At 38.8% G+C, this 19,703-nt stretch overlaps 2 protein-coding genes across 2 annotated transcripts; one reads left to right on the forward strand and one right to left on the reverse strand.

Moving 5' to 3' along the window:
* Positions 1-1,063: 1,063 nt before the first annotated feature.
* LOC135481660 (isocitrate dehydrogenase [NAD] subunit beta, mitochondrial-like) lies at positions 1,064-10,926 on the forward strand. Its single transcript, XM_064761344.1, has 10 exons — positions 1,064-1,126; positions 2,226-2,294; positions 2,642-2,790; positions 3,298-3,438; positions 4,086-4,218; positions 5,259-5,392; positions 7,233-7,335; positions 7,834-7,980; positions 8,692-8,847; positions 9,382-10,926. The coding sequence occupies exons 1-10, from the start codon at positions 1,064-1,066 to the stop codon at positions 9,457-9,459; spliced, it is 1,173 nt and encodes a 390-aa protein (XP_064617414.1). The 3' UTR covers positions 9,460-10,926.
* A 4,689-nt stretch (positions 10,927-15,615) lies between these two features.
* Positions 15,616-16,863, reverse strand: LOC135481659 (uncharacterized). The gene has a single exon (XM_064761342.1). It carries the CDS (start codon positions 16,861-16,863, stop codon positions 15,616-15,618), a length of 1,248 nt encoding a protein of 415 aa, XP_064617412.1.
* Positions 16,864-19,703: the final 2,840 nt, after the last annotated feature.

A 19,703-nucleotide genomic window follows, 5' to 3' on the forward strand; every position in this document is an offset into this window, starting at 1 on the left:
AGTTACATATATATAACCAGAAGTTAGTGCGTTAATTTGTTTGCTTGATTTCTTACCCACGTGTTCGGATTATATACATACATGTAGAAACATACATATAGGCATGCGCTGCTCGTGACTAAATGTAAAGGCCTACTGCTGTATGTTTAGTTGTTTATAATTATTTATTCCAAAACAACACCCCAGTTTCTTCCCATCATATAATGCTGGGCGCCGTCGTATATATTCTTGAGTACGGCGTATAACATTAATCAAATAAACAAATAAATAAATAAATAGCCTATATGGTAGCCACTTAGCGTTACTGTCCACAGGTCCTGCGATAAAAAGTCACGGCCTTGACTCGAAACTCAGCTACAGCCTAGCTATTTCTTTTAGAGAGTCGCCTATATTCAACTGTCTATTTCTCGCTACCAGAACTGCCTTCAGTCAGTGACACGTAACAACACATGCAAGCGCTACGCATGGTATATTAGAAGTCCATATGATTTTAAAGAAAACCAGGGCTTATTAGAACACTTTTTTTCTAATTCATAATGTTAAACTGCATAAGCTCAGTTTCGACGCCAAGAACTCATTGCCCCGTATGACTTCATAATTATTCAAAATAATTATTCAAACTTCATTTTCCTTGTTATAGTGTGAACATCAAACATATCAATGTGTAGAGTTTATGTTACAATTTTGGTAGCGAGAAAGACTGATTTTACAGACAGCTGACTATAGACTTATAGACGGCTCAATCAGTCCCCAGACTTTTAAATTTGGGGATTAAAAATATATGGCCTACATACTGTTTTTTTTTTTAAACGTTGTGGTCTACCAACAAATATTGGCACACAATATGGACAATTTTATCATAATTTAAGTGCTTTTTTTTTGTCTGAGTGTGGGATAAAGGTGCTGGGAGGTATGTGCGTGTAATGGTGATTTGGGGGGTGGGGGGCTATCGTAATAGGATACCTGCACAAATCGGAAAAAATCTTGACTTTCCGGAATTTGCCGGAGACTCACGAATGTTTGTTTGGTATAGTGAAGCAACGCAGCCAACGCAGTCAACGCAATGGCTTCACGAAGCATGCACCGGTTCCGAACAGCGTTCGTTGGACTCTATCGAGCTGTCCAGGTTAGAACAATTTACTTTTCTTGGCCGTAAGGTTCATTCACTTGTTTTTATTACGAGTTCATGTACAGATTCGTGTTTATCAATAAAGATGCTAAAATTGAATTTTTCCCGACGCAGACGAAAACTGCACACTGAATAATGATTTTTTGTCATACCAAAACCATAAATAGAGATGTTTACACAGAATTTGGGTTTTGGCACGATAAAAGACATGGCTGTTACAAATGGTTTGTGATTTTACATACATGGTTGTTTCCTCAGAAAGGCAATGCTTAAAACTGTATACTTAGCGAAGGGCATTGCAAGGTCACTTACTATCAAAATCACCATATAGGCTAACTGTCACTTACTGTCAGAAAATGTATCTTTCTGAAGCTGTATCCTCAGCCATTGCAAGGGACTTCATAAATATATGATGAAATCAAATGCATTGTGTAATTCGTCCTAATTAATAACATTCCAATTTTATAATGTGTGATAGTATTTTTTGGACTTGGTAAAGGGTTAACTTCAGAAAGAGAGTTCTTAATTTTGGCAATTTTAGATTAGAACAGCTTTTTAAGCCTTTTATTGCCTAAGCCTTTTAATGCACAAGCCATTTTTGTGCTTATCATGTGCAATCAAATGCAGCGCAAAGACATAACCAAAAAAAAAAAAAAATATATGTATATATAGGAGCTCTCATTATCATGATATAGATTCAAACTGTCATCAAGTGTGTACACTTTAGTTAAGAGCGTTAATATCAACCATTATATGGTATTTTGTTCGTGTGAGGTGTCAAAATAGTGTGCTAAAAAGTTGATGCCCAGGCAAGAAAGAACACATACAAACAAATAATTGTAGAGAGGTACACGTCAGCAACGTCATGGATGATGTTGGGAGCAGGTCGTGATCAAGTGGTTAAGAATAAGATGAATTCTGAATTCTGTCAAGACTGTCATGTCTTCGCAGACCCTTGTTGGATCAGTGGAATAAACCATTGTTTGTGGTGATTGAAAGTGCATTTTTGCATGCCAAACTTTAGGTGAAATACAGTAATTTTCGATTTAACCATGTGTGCCCATTCTATACACATGTTTTGTATTATATGTTCCAGAAACAGACATGTCCTAATCATGGATACTCACGATGTTTACACCAGGGAGCACCACTTACACAGGCCTTGGTAATGAACTTACTCTGCCATTCGTTTTCAGCCTTTCTGTAAATGATCGGGCAGCTGAGAAAGCACCTACTTTTATACGTAAAATCGCAAAGATGAGAATTATGTTATTACCATGTCACTGAAAGCTATATTTGTGTGGGATGGTTTTGGTGTAGAGTGGACAGTATGGGCAGACTCCTTCAGTTTCTTTTTTTCAATAGCAAAGTACATGTATGTTCTTGCACCCATTTAACTGAATGGCATCATGGAAGTAAAAAAAAATCTTGAGTATGGTTTTAAACTTTTGTCTGTTTAATGAATTGATGTCCTGAGCAGTTCAGTGGTTTGTTACCAATGTTTTCTTGCAGGGAATAAGCGAGCCTGTGTCTAAACCTGCTGGCCGTCACACTGTGACCATGGTGCCAGGAGACGGGGTGGGACCTGACCTAATGACTAGCGTCCGTGAGGTATTCAGCGCCGCTGGTGTGCCGATTGACTTTGAGGAAATCTTCATCAGGTAATGTTACAATATGAAATATGGGACAAGACTGGTTGGTATGGATGAACTACTGAGGCATTACTTGCTTCTCTCCCCTGAATAAGGTTATAACCAAAGATTCTGAGGAAAAATTCTGTAAGTGCCAATTATTAGATTTTTTTCCTTTATCAATATAAAATCAGCTTATGTATAATATCTAAATGGTAATAAAGTTTGTTTGGCTGTATAATGTGTGTATGCTGCAGCTGTGTTTGCATATAAAAAAAAAGATTCATTATTTTGATTTTTTGAAATTTCAGTCATTATTATTTGATCAAACTGATGGAATTTCACGCTGATTTTCATCTCTTTGACCAATAATCTGTGGTGTAGTCTCTTTAATATACCTCGCACAAACATAGGGTGTCACAAATATGACCTACTAACCAGCTAGAAAATAGAACTTATGGAGCTGTTTTAATAGTCGTAGATAAAAACATGTTGTATTTGATACAGCCTCTGTACATGTACATGTCATTTTTTCAGTGAGGTTCAGAAAGGTACCAGTGCAGATCTGGAGGCGGTTGTGCAATCTCTGCGGACCAATGGAGTCGGGCTTAAAGGAATTATAGCTTCACCCAGTGGCTTCAAGGGGGGCATCCTCCAGACCCTCAATATGAGGCTCAGGTAAAATCTTTATTTTAATATTGCAGTATACAGTTTTTGCATGTGTGTCTGACACACCTTTTTTCCAACATTCCCTGCCCCAGTTATATGGGTACAGTGTATATGAATTCTCCGTCTGAGTTTTGAATGTTGACCACTTTTAATGAAAAAACAACAACAACAAATTGCATGTGTAAGAAAATAGATGTAAACTTGAGTTTTGTGAAAATGGCCTTGAAAGTATTGAGTCAAGTCTGCAGTAAGTGTTATCTTGCCTGTGTCTCCTGTAGCAGTCAGAAAGCAGAACATTCAATTTACCACTGTAGAAATTGACATTTGTCAGTGTCACAGAGGGAAAGGCAGTAGGATGTAGCTGAGTGAGCAAGGTGAAAGATGTTCCTAAACATGAGGCACATGAGGCACAGGTTCATTTCTGGCTGTGGGCAGGAAATGTGTCTTGTCTACCAGTCATGCCCATATGGTGGGCAGGTGTGTATGCCACACGTGGGAATGTGTGTTAATAATGTGCCAAAGGTTGGTGTTTACCACGGTTTCTGGTTTCCTTCAACTCTAAAACTGACAGCCATCATCTATGTCGAAAATTCCAGGATAGAGCATTCATGACCAATCAATCAGTCAGTCAATCAATCAATCAAACCTTGTTGCAGGTCTGAGCTAGACCTGTTTGCTAATGTGGTCCTGTGCAAGAGTCTGCCTGGCTTCAAGACGCGGCACAATAACCTGGACTTTGTGATCATTAGAGAACAGACCGAAGGAGAATACAGCGCTTTAGAGCATGAGGTAAGAGATGTACACATGTAGCTTTCAGGGAGAATCCTGTAGTTATACTTGTGGTCAACCTGTGTAGACATGGAGGCAAGTTTTACAGGGTACATAAAACGTATGACTTTGATTTGTTAATATGGAGTAAAGGATGTGCTCTTAGAAATTCTCAGTGGAAATTATAAAGTAGACTGCTGTCGTGAAATCAGTGGTAACGTGTAGCCGTCAAAACCACGGTGTGGAGAGGTGGTTGTGGTGGTGGAGTCTTCAAGGAGGAGGAATAGTCTTTGTGAGGTTTTATGGTGGCCCTGCTAACACGGTACATGTAACTTCATGCTCAGTGTTATTTCTGACCTTTTTTTTTTTATGCTGTGACCTTGATGGTTGTTTGCAGGCATTGTCATCCATCTGTCGAATGATGAATCAGCAATATTCTTGAGTACGGCATAAACACCAATCAAATAAATAAAATTGATAAATTACACCCTCCGCAGATAAGGACTTTGTGGAGGGTGGTGGCTTGCCAGAAGCCAGCCACAAGTGTGCTAATGGTAAGCTGTTGGTATTAGCCACCGTTATGACAATACTGCCATACCACAGGGCCACAGCACCAACTTTATACCTCCATGAGATAAATAAATGCGTCCATTGTAGTACTTTATTTGACTGTGCATTTTCTAAAGACATGTTGTGAAAAGCTGTGCTCTAGTGACACAGACCAGTTGAGTGATTTAAATAAGGTGCATTCATTTGTTTGGTCACCCAAGATGGAGAATTTTGAAGATTGCTATGCCTCTTGTATTCTCAGGTTACTTTGGTGATGGTCAGTGATGGTGTATTTGTACATGAAGTTGGCTTGAGCTCACCAGTAACTTTGCGAATGTCTGTAATTTACTCAGGCCCTCTTCACCCATAAAATCAGTCACCATTATATTCATGTAATTGAAAACTTCTTGTATAGGATGTTAAAACAGCAGTTGAGCTGACTTGTAAATATATCATAAGAAAGAATGTGCATATTAATGAAGTGATTATGTTTTCTGTTTGGTCATTTTTAGAGTGTAGAAGGAGTTGTTGAATGTTTGAAGATTGTTACAAGAGCCAAGTCGAGTCGTATTGCCAAGTTTGCATTTGACTATGCAGTTCGTCATGGGAGGAAGAAAGTGACAGCAGTTCACAAGGCTAACATCATGTAAGGCTCTATTTAGCTCTGAAATTGGTTGGCCGTGTTCCCAGCTTGGCTTCCTCATTAACTCCTCTGAATTGTTACGTTGACTAACTTGGAAGTCGGTCATGTGGCTGGTGCTCTCCTCAACGTTCCAACGTTGCATAACATAAAAAGTGGTGTACTGTGATTCTAAATTCATATCATGTCATTTGTGGTAATAATAAAGACAGTAACATCACAGATAACACAAATGTATCCTACACATCTGCTTGTACAGCATCAGAACTTTGCCAACCGCCATTTTCGAATGGTAGACCTGGCTGCTCTTCCAAAATAAAGATCATCTCCAGTTTTCACAATAGTTAATTATATGTGTAGTTCCATGCTGTTCATTATTGACATGCGCATTAAAGTAGAGGACTCCCAAGCAATTTGTCGATCACCAGTTTAGATTGTACATCTCATTGGTTTCACTCAAATCATTTAATTAATTTTCCCAGCTGATGCTGAGTGCGGCCGACCCAAATTGAGTATGGGGGTTAGTGAAGTTTGGCTTGCTGACGATGTAAGAGATACATTTGTGTTTATTTTGACATAATGGTCTTTATTATTCATAAATAACTAGGTGATATGAAGTAAGAATTACTGAAGGATTACACGATGTTTTTGTAGCGTACAGCTTTTGGACAGCACATGTGAAAGGGCGAAATTCCAGGTTAGTGAATGGAAGAGTACAGATTTGTATTTCTGAAAGCTAAGCCAGGAAAAACGAAACAGATCTCAGATCTAGACTGTATTGTGCTTAAAATCCTCGACACTCATTTCTGTTTTCATTGTCATATTATATGACTACATGTACAATAAATATGGCACTATTGAATTACAGTGTTTAAGGAGATTGCCATGAAAATTAAGCTCATCCAAAAGAAGAGAATTCAGGGTTAGAATGGAGTGAGTGGATTGAAGGTTTTGAATGCATCAATAATAATAATTTTATATTGATCTTAAACATTGGGTTGCTTCCAGCTGGAATGTACATTCTGAATCTAGTTTTACGTGCACCCTTATCATGTTAAAAGTAACTTGATTCGTGGGGTGAGGTGCTAGCACTCAGAAGCCATTCACCAGTGCAGTCTTTGTGAGTTCAAGTCCAGCTCATGCTCCTTACTTGTCTGAGTGTACGCAGGCCATGAGATATAATGCTGGCCGCTGTTGTAGGATTGAAATATTCTTAAGTAAGGCCTAAAACACCAGTGAAATAAACAAATATATGGTTGAATCAAGTGCAGTGTTGCATGAGGAGTAAAATTCTGTCTAGAGCCAAAAAAAAAAAACCCTAACCTCGCCCCCCCCCCCCCCCCCAAGAAAAAAAAAAAATAGTCTGTAAAAATATTAAAGAATTGCATGCCAGACACACCACTGATTGTTTGTGAGTCCATGGTGACAATAAGCATGGATGGTGCTCATGGAGCGATTTGCACTCCCAAGATGTTGAAAACGACATGTTTTCCACCAGCCTGTATGTCATACAAGGGGTAAGTTTGTCAGTAACCTGTCAATGGTTTGCCGAGGGCTGACTGCCATTCAGCAGGGGAACAAGCAGTTCACAATGGTTGTGATGACACAAGTAGTGTTTCACATCATCCTGTTAAGTGAATGGCCTGTACGTTAAAATGGGTAGGGTGCCTATGATAAGAGGTAAGAGGTGGGATACCCATGTTAAAAGGTACATGTATGCTAAAAACTTTTCTGCCCCAAAAGATATAATGAGCCACATACAGTGTGCCTGTGACAGGTAAGAATTTTGGAGTATGGTGTTCTACAACAGTCTAACAAATCCTTTGGGCATTATTTGTTTCTTCAGGAAGCTGGGGGACGGACTGTTCCTTCAGTGTTGTGAAGAAGTGGCTGCCCTTTACCCAAAGATTGAGTTTGAGACCATGATCATTGACAACTGTTGTATGCAGGTAAGCACTCATGGAATATGCTGTTTTTGCCATAAAAACACAAAGTGCATGTTTAGAGGCAAATAAGCTTTGTCAGGGAGTTTGTCAGGTGCTTAGCAAAAGAGAGGAGTGGTGGTTTATAAACTATGGGCTCTCCATTTTATTCCACCCATAAACTTGATCCCTGGGGTGGATTTCACAGAGCCCTTTTTGTAAGTCAAAATTTAAAAACTCTCTACGATTCTTAGTTTTTGGTACTGGAAGTTGAAATTTGGATACCTTCAGTAACACTGATGTGGGGTACAAAATGGACTTTTTTGAGGGGATTTTATGTTGATTTCTGTGATGCTGAAAATGTATGACATAATATTACATTTTTTATTCTCAATTAGTATTGTTATCAAATTGCATATTTAGCCTAATATTAGATGTACATGTCTTTCAACAATTTTAACACAAATTATGAGACTGAAAGATGTGACCAAATAAAAAGCTGCATTTGACCCTGGTATTTTTCAGCTTGTATCCAACCCGCACCAGTTTGATGTGATGGTGATGCCTAACCTCTATGGTAACATTGTGGACAACCTGGCAGCTGGACTGGTAGGGGGTGCTGGGGTAGTCCCAGGGGAGAGTTACAGTCAAGAGGTGGCAATCTTTGAACCCGTGAGTTCAATCATCAAGCTGTCTTTCTTATTAGGTTTAACAGCTGATCAACAAAATATATGTTTATATAATAATATATATGTTCATATAAATATATGTATTTGTTTAGTTGATTATTAGGTTTGACCAGGTGAAGTTTTAGTACACGAGATGTCTGTTATAGACATTTTCGTCAAGCAGGGTATAAAACAACATCTGGAGTGTAAGTAATTTTAAAACTTACGTAGAAGAACTTTTCTGTAACATTGCAGGAGAAGGGGTGCACCTCTCATGTTGTGCAGGCCTGCATACGTGGGAGTTAGTGAGTTATCACCCTTGATTTTTGGGTGCAGATACCCGTATATTTTTGCACATTTACACGTTACAGTGGATTGTTTATAATTTTTCCTAATATATTGAATACCTTGGGACAAATTTGTTATCTCTCAACACTGAGATAACGTATTATATCAATGCATATGGATTAATCTGTGTGACTCAATAGTAGGCTCCATATTTGATTGCATGTGTAACAGTTAACACATTTCCTGGATACATCTGCCTGACAGTGTGGTTGGTCAACCTTTTTCCATAAACCTGAGAGTAGTGAATATTCTTGAGTCATCTTGTAAAACTCCAATAAGATGAATAATTAATGAATTACCAAATTCATTACCAAGATCCAGCAGTTGTATGACTCAAACTGAAACATCATGTTTGATTTGATTCCAGGGGGCTAGACACCCGTTTGCTCAGGCAGTGGGTCGTGACATTGCCAACCCGACAGCTATCTTGTCTGCATCTGTCAACATGCTGACACACATGCATCTGGAATTTCATGCCAAAGTCATTGGGGATGCCCTGGAACGAGTGATCAAGGCTGGCAAGGTAAGATGATGATTATTTATTTGTTTATTCATTTATTCTCCAGGAAGCAGGACAGCTCAGCGGTATTACATGTAGATGTGTGACACCCAACTGCTCGTACCAGAGGTTGAAGTTGAATCTTGACATTGGACAGAGAATTTCTGGATAATTTCTTGATTCCCCCACTTTTTAGTTACAAAGTCTGTAAGAAACATGAGTTTGTTTCATCTTAAGCTCAGCATACATAGACTGTTAAGATGCGACTCAACTGATCATACACTGTTGGTCACAGTTGTTGATGGTTGTGGTTAATTGCTTCCACATAGCCATTCCCAGTTGAGTTGTGTTGTTATTTTGTGCACGCAGAGCTTGGAAGATCACAAACACAGCGAAATGGAGTATGATACAGCAGAACAAAAGCTGTTAATTAACAGGTACTATATACAAAAGAATGCTCTCAGAACTTTCACTTGTTGAATACTAGACAAGTATATTTTTTTGGCAGTGGTGAAAGTCTTTTTACATGTATTCAGATTCTTTTCTGATCTCTTGCAGGTGAGAACTCCAGACATGGGAGGCTACTCAACCACCACTGATTTCACCAGAGCGGTAATAGATCATATTGACTTATGACCTTAGTGCCTCAATTAGTGTAACTTTAATAATACCGTACATCTTTGTAGTCACTGTCAAGAACTCAACAATGGAAGTAAAACAATATTTGTTAGTGTTTATACATCACTGATGGCAAATGTTTTTTTTTTATATCACATAAAACCTGAAGGACTATTTATGTTCTTTTGTGAAGTGTATTGTAATTTGGCTTGGTCCTCAGCATTGTACCTGTTGTTTTCAGACACCTGCTGTGGTGGGCACTTTGTTAGCTGTGTTATCCTCGTATTTGAATGTTATTACATGTTATGTTCTGCTAAATTTGTATTAATGTTGAATTTTAAATGATAATTTATTACCTCATGGATTAACTGCACATTGATGTATATTGTACCTGTCAGTAGTTCTTCAGTGACCTCAGGCCTGTGTTTATCAAGCAAGCAAGACCTAGTCACAAATTGCAAGTGCTTAAAAATTGTAGATTGTTCATTGTACTACAGTAAAGAATCAGTGTACAAATTTCCAACTTCGTAGGGCAAAATATTTTAATTGTAGCTGTTTTTTTTTTGAATTGACTAAGTCTTAAAACCCCAGATAAATATGGTCCCCAGTAAAGTTAAACTGTCAGTTTGTTACCTGGCAGTTGTTTTATATAGTTGCATGATATTGAGAGGTGACCAGCACGTGCATATAGGTTAACTTTCAAGCATTTACTTGAAATATGTACTCAGGTGCAGGAAATTAACAAAAAAAAAAAAAAAAAATAGACAAACAAACCCCTCCCCCCCAGATATGATGTACATACATACCTCATCTCCAGACAATACAGAAAACACCAAAATTCAACCTTCCTCTTCTTATGACCAGAAAATATCAGCTTTTTAACTATCAACTGATACCCGTGCATCTAACTGGTTGTCACCAGTTGACAGTGCTCGTATTTTCTGGAAAATTTAAGACATTATGATCACTAGAAAAGATTTGTAAATATTGTTATTGTGTTCTGCTGTAAAAGATATATATCTGCTTCTGTTTTCGTATGCTAACACATGTGTTAGTAACATGCAAAAGACGCTGCATAAAAAATATTTTTGTGTATTTATTTATTTGATGTGAGAGAGATATCTAACTGGAAATGAATGGAAGACTCGAGGACGAGCCCCACAGAAAATCAAAATAACAGTAGAGTGAGTGAGTGCTTGGGGTTTAACGTCGTACTTCACCATTAAATAACAGTAGAAGGCATCGTTTTCTTCTATGAAGTTGCAGTGCGTATATACTTCATGTATGTTTTATAAGCACACATACACCGATAATAGTGACGTAATAAAGGAAGGAAAAGATGAGTTCACAGCTTTGGACCTCTTAATACATGCCGAAAGGAATTTTACGAGCTCCCCAATTAAGAAAACACGACTGATGAAAAGAATACTCTGTAGCATCAGGCAGTGATGGTTTATGCCTTACACCAGCCCATATCATATACAAGGAAGGAATTCAAGTCGAATAAAAAATTGTCAACGCTCTTGTGTTTCTTTCCTAGCATCTGATAGTGCTAATGGGACTTAAAAGACCAGCACGTACTAAATACAAGGAAAGATGTAGGAGGCAGTGGTAAAAATATAACACTGCCTGTTTATATATATGGAAAATGACACCACTCGAAAAGATTTTTAGCTTGGATTGACAGCTGAGAAAAATGTGTCTGGCAAGAATAAGCGCGGGAAATGTTTACTCTGTGTGAATTCCTCCTGTGTTTACTTCTCAAACTACTCACTGCTCAGTCCAAAACGAAAGACTAATAAAATAAACGTAAATATGGTTCCCTACGGAGAGAAGAAATATACGCAATAGCAGTTTTAGCAGAAACTTTACGCTATGCTTGAAAAAATCGTTTGCCGATTTTGATGATTGCTTCACACGCCATCCCAAGCATCTAAAAGTGCTAATAGAATTTTCAAAACCAGCACGTACTAGATACAAAGGAAAACAGTATAGAGTAAACGACGGCTGCTGTAACTCGTTCCAGGTGAAAATAGCAAGCTCAAGAGATGTAGTAAATATACAACCACTAATACATGAGTAGTACAACTTTTCCTCTCCTGGCATGTGATAGTGCTAATTAAAGATTTACACCAGCACGCAGCACATACAAGGAAGGGAAGACGCCTGACTGGAAGTGAATTTAAGGCACACAACTGATGGTAAGAATACCCTCCCTAGCATCTAATAGTGCTAGTTTTTGCTTTACACCAGCCCATATCAGATCCAAGGAAGGGATTGAAGTCAAATGAAAAATTGTCCTCAACGATGTTGTGTTTCCTTCCTAGCATCTGATAGTGCTAGTGGGACTGAAAAGACCAGCACGTACTAGATACAAGGAAGGATGTAAGAGGCAGTGGAAAAAGTATAACACTGGCTGTTTATATGTGGGGAAAATGACACCACTCGAAAAGTCATTAAGCTTGGATTGACAGTTGAGAAAAATGTGTCTGTCGAGTAGAAGCGTGGAAAATGTTTACTCTGTGTGAATTTCTGCTGTGTTTCCTTTCTTGAAATAATCACTGGTGAGTCCAAAACAAAAGACTAATGAATGAAACGTATATATCCTCCTCTACACAAAGAAGAAATATAGGCATTGGCAGAGTTTTAGCAGTACACTTTTAGGCATGCTTCAGACAGTTGTTTGCCGATTTTGATGATTGCTCCACACGCCATCCTAAGCATCTAATAGTGCTAATATAGTTTTTAAAACCAGCACGTACTAGATACAAAGAAAGACAGCATAGACTAAATCACGACTACTGTAGCTCCTTCCAGGTGAAATTAGCGGACCTATACATGTAGTAAATATACGACAACTATCCAAGTATGGGTGGTAGAACTTTTCCTTTCCTAGCATGTGATAGTGCTAACTGAAGATTTACACCAGCACGTAGCACATACAAGGAAGGGAAGATGCCTGACTGGAAGTGAATTCAAAGCACACAACTGATGGTGAGAATACCCTCCGTAGCATCTAATAGTGCTAGTTTTTGCTTTACACCAGCCCATGTCAGATCCAAGGAAGGGATTGAAGTCGAATGAAAAATTGTCGTCAACGATGTTGTGTTTCCTTCCTAGCATCTGATAGTGCTAGTGGGATTGAAAAGACCAGCACGTACTAGATAGATAGATAGATAGATAGAGCTTTATTTCAGACTGAATTGTCCATATAAAAAAAGATAAACACACACACACAAAGAAAAAGAAAAAAAAAAAAAAAAAAAATTAATTATATACACATAACATTGGCGACATATACCGACTTCACATCAGTATAGTAAAACTGACCACCTCTCCTGAAGCCGAGATGTTATACTGGCGTCACTATTCAGGAGTTTTATTACGATGGAATTGTCAGTAAACATAAGTCTCCGTCTGAAACAATACACTGACCTGCGCAGTACTTCACCAAAGGACGGTACACCATTAATGCAGAACATAAAACTGGCACTACAATCGCGCCTGAAACACATTAACCATCTAAATGCATTATTGTAAGTGACCCGTAATGAGCTTATAACCTTTTTCAGAAAAGTACACCAAAGCTGACAACAGTATATATTGCAACAAAAACTACGAAAAAGTTGTACTTTAACAAGCTGAGTACAAGAACTAAACTTACGTATCAACATGTTGGCTCTAATACAGAGCTTTCTTTTCTGAGACAGAATGTCCGCATCATCAGACAAATTGTCAGTAATAATGTGCCCAAGGTAAGTATACGATTGGACATAAGATAACAATCTTTCATTAAGGTACAAAGGCGGGGGATTGAAATCTTTATACGTTTTAGGTTTAATAACCAAACACACAGTCTTACGGGTATTAAAAATTATGTCATGGGAAAGAACATACTCTTCACATACTTTAAAGAGAGCTTGCATTGCTTTTGCAGACGGGCAGATTATACACATATCATCGTCGTAGATAAGGTGATTGATAAATAAACCTCCAACATTACATCCAACACAACTATCGGACAGAGCAACGTCCAGTTCATGGAGGTATAGGTTAAACAGAGTAGGTGATAAAATCCCCCCTTGCCTAACTCCGTTTATGATACGGAAAGGGCTCGATATGGACGATCCCCATTTAATACTGGACTCTTGGGTATTAAACCATACTTCGAGAAACTTTATAATACATGGCGGTACATTACGATCAATCAGTTTTTGCAGTAAGCACCAGTGATTTACACGATCGAAAGCCTTACTGGCATCAAGGAAACAAACAAAAACAGGGCTGCCATTAGAGCAATAGTAGTTGATAGCTTCTTTTAACACAAAAATGCATTGATCTGTGGATCTATTAGCTTTAAAACCAAACTGAAAATCTGAGGTGGCGAAGAAGTTAAGACATTTTTCTAAAATAAGGCCTTCGATAAGTTTCGAGATAGTAGTAGCGACAGCAATAGGTCGATAATTGTCGGAGGAAGTTATATTTCCAGACTTACTCTTAATTACTGGCGAAATGTAAACATCAGTAAGTTCCTTGGGGAGACAAGAATGCGCCATAAGTGCATTAATACAGAGTGTGAGATGATGTGCAACCTCAGGACCACCATACTTTAGGTGCTCAGAGCTCAAACTGTCAGGCCCACTACATTTACCCAGTTTTAAAGTCTTAATTTTATCAGACACCTCTTCCACAGTAGTAAATCTATGGAATGGAGCATCATTACATTCAGTCAAATACTCAAGTACTTTATCCTTAGCTCTGGTATTTCTGACTGAGTTAAGAATAGATTCATATTTATCTTTCCACAGAGATGCTATGTTGGCTTCACCATGAGTGTCATCAATACTGATAGGGAGAGACATATTCTTAGCATTGGTGTTATTCACCTCTTTCCAGAATTCCTCCGAGTTGCATTGGAAGAGAGTTTGGGCCATTTTGTCGGCTCGAATTGATGACTCATTTTTCCTACAGGCCCTAACAGCATACTTAAATTTACGCCGAGTCATTTGCATGTAATTACAGATTTCACCACTTCGAGGGCTGCCATGCTCTTTCCAAAGAAGGAAAGCTACACGTGCATGAGCATGAAGGTCACTAACTAGATCATTCCAACCAGGAATATTGTATCGAGTAGAAGACTTATTTTTTGCAACGGTTTCATAACCAGCTTGACGCAGAGCGGTGACAATACTGTGATAATACTGAGATAACTCTTTAGAATGTGTTTTACATTTAGGTTGCATGCAATTCAGAGCCTCAGATGGAATTGTTATAGATCTCATTTTGAGTTTAGTCACAGAAGTATACCTAGCAATATCATTTCCATTAAGATTACTCCAATCAATGAACAGGCAAGTTGGATTGGAGCTGGAAGTAGAGAGGCGGGGTAAATTTTGCCAAGAAATGTTAATAGACAGTGGTTTATGGTCAGAAGTAACAAAATCATACAACACATTAATATTGTTTACAGAATCACTAACATGCTGGGAACAGAGGCAGTGATCTAACCACGAGGTGGTCAGGTGGGCATCACTGACATAAGTAAACGTAGAGTGCGGGAGAAGATTTAAGTCATAATTATATAGTCCTGAGTCAGTACAGAAATCTTTCAGCTCTTTTCCAAATGAAGCATTTGGGTCTGCATTCCAGTCTCCCATGACCACAACGTTGGGAATGTCAGATTCTTCAATAATAGACTTTATCTTAGCTAGATAATCATTAAATATGTCAATATTATCTGTACAATCCGTAGGCATGTATATATTAATTATCAATAGTTTACTTGAGTCAGACTCTAAACGAAGGCCAAGCAGCCTATTGTCATGGAAGTCAACAATACTAGCCAAGCTTCCCAGCGACTTTTTCCAGAGGACAGCAATACCACCAAAGGGACGCCCAGGAGTTAGAAGGGTTTCGTCAATGGACGAGACACCATAGCCACAAAAGTCATTGTGTATGGCATTCAGTAAATCATGTTCCGAGTTTCTGAGCCAAGTTTCTTGAAGAACACATACATCACTAAGGTCACATAGTTGTTTAACTTCCTGTATAGAGGTCTTAAGTGACCTACAGTTGAAAGAGGTTACAGTTAATGACATGTTGAAAGTTAAATTGAGATAAGACACAAGCAGAAATAAATAAATACCATAACTGGGACGCAAAAAAGTACATTCACTAATAGTCATTCTGTAACATCACATGGTCACGTGCATATCGCTGTGTAGAACCGTTGGTGGTGTAATGGTCACCTTCCCTAAATCTTCGCTTGGACCATGTTGCATCCGAGTCGCGGCGGTTATAGAATTTTCGAACCAGTACTTCATCGGGCCAAAAGCTAGAACGTAATAACATATTCGAAACTTTACCCGTTACTCGTATCCAAAACGATGCATATGTGTCATATTTAGTATCCAGCCTCTTACATTCAACGTTAACACCTGAGTTATCCTTAACAAATTGGATTACGTCATTAGAAGTGGTTGTTGGCTCCAATCTGGTAATAAAGATTTCCACAGGGGGATAGGTTCGCAAACCTCGCAATTCATGTTTTTTGTTTGGTCGGGGTTTGTTTCTAATCACTGTTGTGAAATCGTTTCCAGCATACTCCAGAGTTGTACGGCTAGGATGTGATTCTTCAGTTGATAGCACAGCAGCGTAAGATTTATCCATTGATTGGTCTACACAGGAAGCCTCATTTGGAGCAGTGTTGTTAGTTATATCTGACAAAGGGACTGTTTTGCTTTTATTAGCAAACGGACTGTCACCAACAACATTGCACTCGTTGATGCGAGTAGACTGAGATAATTCAGTATCATCCTTAGAGGAGGCGCACTCACCGACACTGGTAATAGATTTCTCTAGGAATCGAGTTTTTCTATTTGTAGGTGGACTAGCACATTTGCTGTCCAAGCGGTCCAACTTTTTTTGAACATTGATCTGTGTTGAGTTTAGATCATCAATTTTGCTAACAATGTCATTCATCTGGAGCTTAACTCCTGCCAATTCACGTAAGAGAGAGGAAACATCAATATGATTTGTTGACACGGGAGGTAACTTGCTCAGTTGCCGAGCCACAAAGCATGGAATATCACTGGGTTCCAATTCGTGAAGCATTTTGCATATATCCTGAAGAGAGTTCACCTTTCTGTTCGGACCTGATCTCTTGCGAATTTTATTTGTCACAAGGTTTCCGCAGCACTTATACAAGATATCCTTTGCATTTTGAATTTCAGTATCACTATACACATCGACACATAACTTCACCAGCGTGTCAATTGGTAAGACATCCAGCTTATCCGACAAGTAGCATAGTAGCTCGTTAATTATAGGTTGGGAACGATAATCGGCCTGAACATCCACAGAATTGGAGTCAGTATTGGAGTCATTGTCAATTTCAGCCGAACACGTAGCAGTATCAGCCATATGTAGTATATCCCGGTTATTGCAAGCTACGCGAGAAAGCCCGTAGAGAGCCTCACTGAAGATTGTATGCCATCTAAAGACTGTCACCAAGTATGGCGGCCACAAGTTTGTCCACTGAACTGAGATTGCTCGTCAAGATCCACAGAAATTGATCAAACTAGAGTCATGTGATGGAATGGATGAGAAAGAGCTGATTTGCCATACCTTCATGTATGCCCACAACAAGTCTTGGCACAAAACACAACACTGATCCACAGAAAACCTTGGAATTTGACGCCACGAAGTGAAGGTAAAACCAAACAGCTGTGAGGCTCTCGAGGGATCCATCCAAGGAAGGATGTAAGAGGCAGTGGAGAAAGTATAACATTGGCTGTTTATATGTGGGTAAAATGACACCACTCGAAATGTCATTAAGCTTGGATTGACAGTTGAGAAAAATGTGTCTGTCGAGTAGAAGCGTGGAAAATGTTTACTCTGTGTGAATTCCTGCTGTGTTTTCTTTCTTGAAATAATCACTGGTGAGTCCAAAACAAAAGACTAATGAATGAAACGCATATATCCTCCTCTACACAAAGAAGAAATATAGGCATTGGCAGAGTTTTAGCAGTACACTTTTAGGCATGCTTTAGACAGTTGTTTGCCGATTTTGATGATTGCTCCACACGCCATCCTAAGCATCTAATAGTGCTAATATAGTTTTTAAAACCAGCACGTACTAGATACAAAGAAAGACAGCATAGACTAAATCACGACTACTGTAGCTCCTTCCAGGTGAAATTAGCGGACCTATACATGTAGTAAATATACAACAACTATCCAAGTATGGGTGGTAGAACTTTTCCTTTCCTAGCATGTGATAGTGCTAATTGAAGATTTACACCAGCACGTAGCACATACAAGGAAGGGAAGACGCCTGACTGGAAGTGAATTCCAGGCACACAACTGATGGTAAGAATACTCTCCCTAGCATCTAATAGTGCTAGTTTTTGCTTTACACCAGCCCATATCAGATCCAAGGAAGGGATTGAAGTCGAATGAAAAATTGTCGTCAACGATGTTGTGTTTCCTTCCTAGCATCTGATAGTGCTAGTGGGAATGAAAAGACCAGCACGTACTAGATACAAGGAAGGATGTAAGAGGCAGTGGAAAAAGTATAACACTGGCTGTTTATATGTGGGGAAAATGACACCACTCGAAAAGACTTAAAGCTTGGATTGACAGTTGAGAAAAATGTGTCTATCGAGTAGAAGCGTGGAAAATGTTTAATCTGTGTGAATTCCTGCTGTGTTTTCTTTCTTAAAATAAAAACTGGTGAGTCTAAAACAAAAGACTAATGAATGAAACGTATATATCCTCCTCTACACAAAGAAGAAATATAGGCATTGGCAGAGTTTTAGCAGTACACTTTTAGGCATGCTTCAGACAGTTGTTTGCCGATTTTGATGATTGCTCCACACGCCATCCTAAGCATCTAATAGTGCTAATATAGTTTTTAAAACCAGCACGTACTAGATACAAAAAAGACAGCATAGACTAAATCACGACTACTGTAGCTCCTTCCAGGTAAAATTAGCGGACCTACAGATGTAGTAAATATACAACAACTATCCAAGTATGGGTGGTAAAACTTTTCCTTTCCTAGCATGTGATAGTGCTAATTGAAGATTTACACCAGCACGTAGCACATACAAGGAAGGGAAGACGCCTGACTGGAAGTGAATTCAAGGCACACAACTGATGGTGAGAATACCCTCCCTAGCATCTAATAGTGCTAGTTTTTGCTTTACACCAGCCCATATCAGATCCAAGGTAGGGATTGAAGTCGAATGAAAAATTGTCGTCAACGATGTTGTGTTTCCTTCCTAGCATCTGATAGTGCTAGTGGGAATGAAAAGACCAGCACGTACCAGATACAAGGAAGGATGTAAGAGGCAGTGGAAAAAGTATAACACTGGCTGTTTATATGTGGGTAAAATGACACCACTCGAAAAGTCTTTAAGCTTGGATTGACAGTTGAGAAAAATGTGTCTATCGAGTAGAAGCGTGGAAAATGTTTACTCTGTGTGAATTCCTGCTGTGTTTTCTTTCCTGAAATAATCACTGGTGAGTCTAAAACAAAAGACTAATGAATGAAACGTATATATCCTCCTCTACACAAAGAAGAAATATAGGCATTGGCAGAGTTTTAGCAGTACACTTTTAGGCATGCTTCAGACAGTTGTTTGTAGATTTTGATGATTGTTCCACACGCCATCCTAAGCATCTAATAGTGCTAATATAGTTTTTAAAACCAGCACGTACTAGATACAAAGAAAGACAGCATAGACTAAATCACGACTACTGTAGTACCTTCCAGGTAAAATTAGCGGACCTACAGATGTAGTAAATATACGACAACTATCCAAGTATGGGTGGTAGAACTTTTCCTTTCCTAGCATGTGATAGTGCTAATTGAAGATTTACACCAGCACGTAGCACATACAAGGAAGGGAAGACGCCTGACTGGAAGTGAATTCAAGGCACACAACTGATGGTAAGAATACCCTCCCTAGCATCTAATAGTGCTAGTTTTTGCTTTACACCAGCCCATATCAGATCCAAGGAAGGGATTGTAGTCGAATGAAAAATTGTCGTCAACGATGTTGTGTTTCCTTCCTAGCATCTAATAGTGCTAGTGGGAATGAAAATACCAGCACGTACTAGATACAAGGAAGGATGTAAGAGTCAGTGGAAAAAGTATAACACTGGCTGTTTATATGTGGGTAAAATGACACCACTCGAAAAGTCTTTAAGCTTGGATTGACAGTTGAGAAAAATGTGTCTGGCCAGTAGAAGCGTGG

This window comes from Liolophura sinensis, unplaced genomic scaffold, assembly GCF_032854445.1.
Source record: "Liolophura sinensis isolate JHLJ2023 unplaced genomic scaffold, CUHK_Ljap_v2 scaffold_345, whole genome shotgun sequence".
Lineage (NCBI taxonomy): Eukaryota > Metazoa > Mollusca > Polyplacophora > Chitonida > Chitonidae > Liolophura > Liolophura sinensis.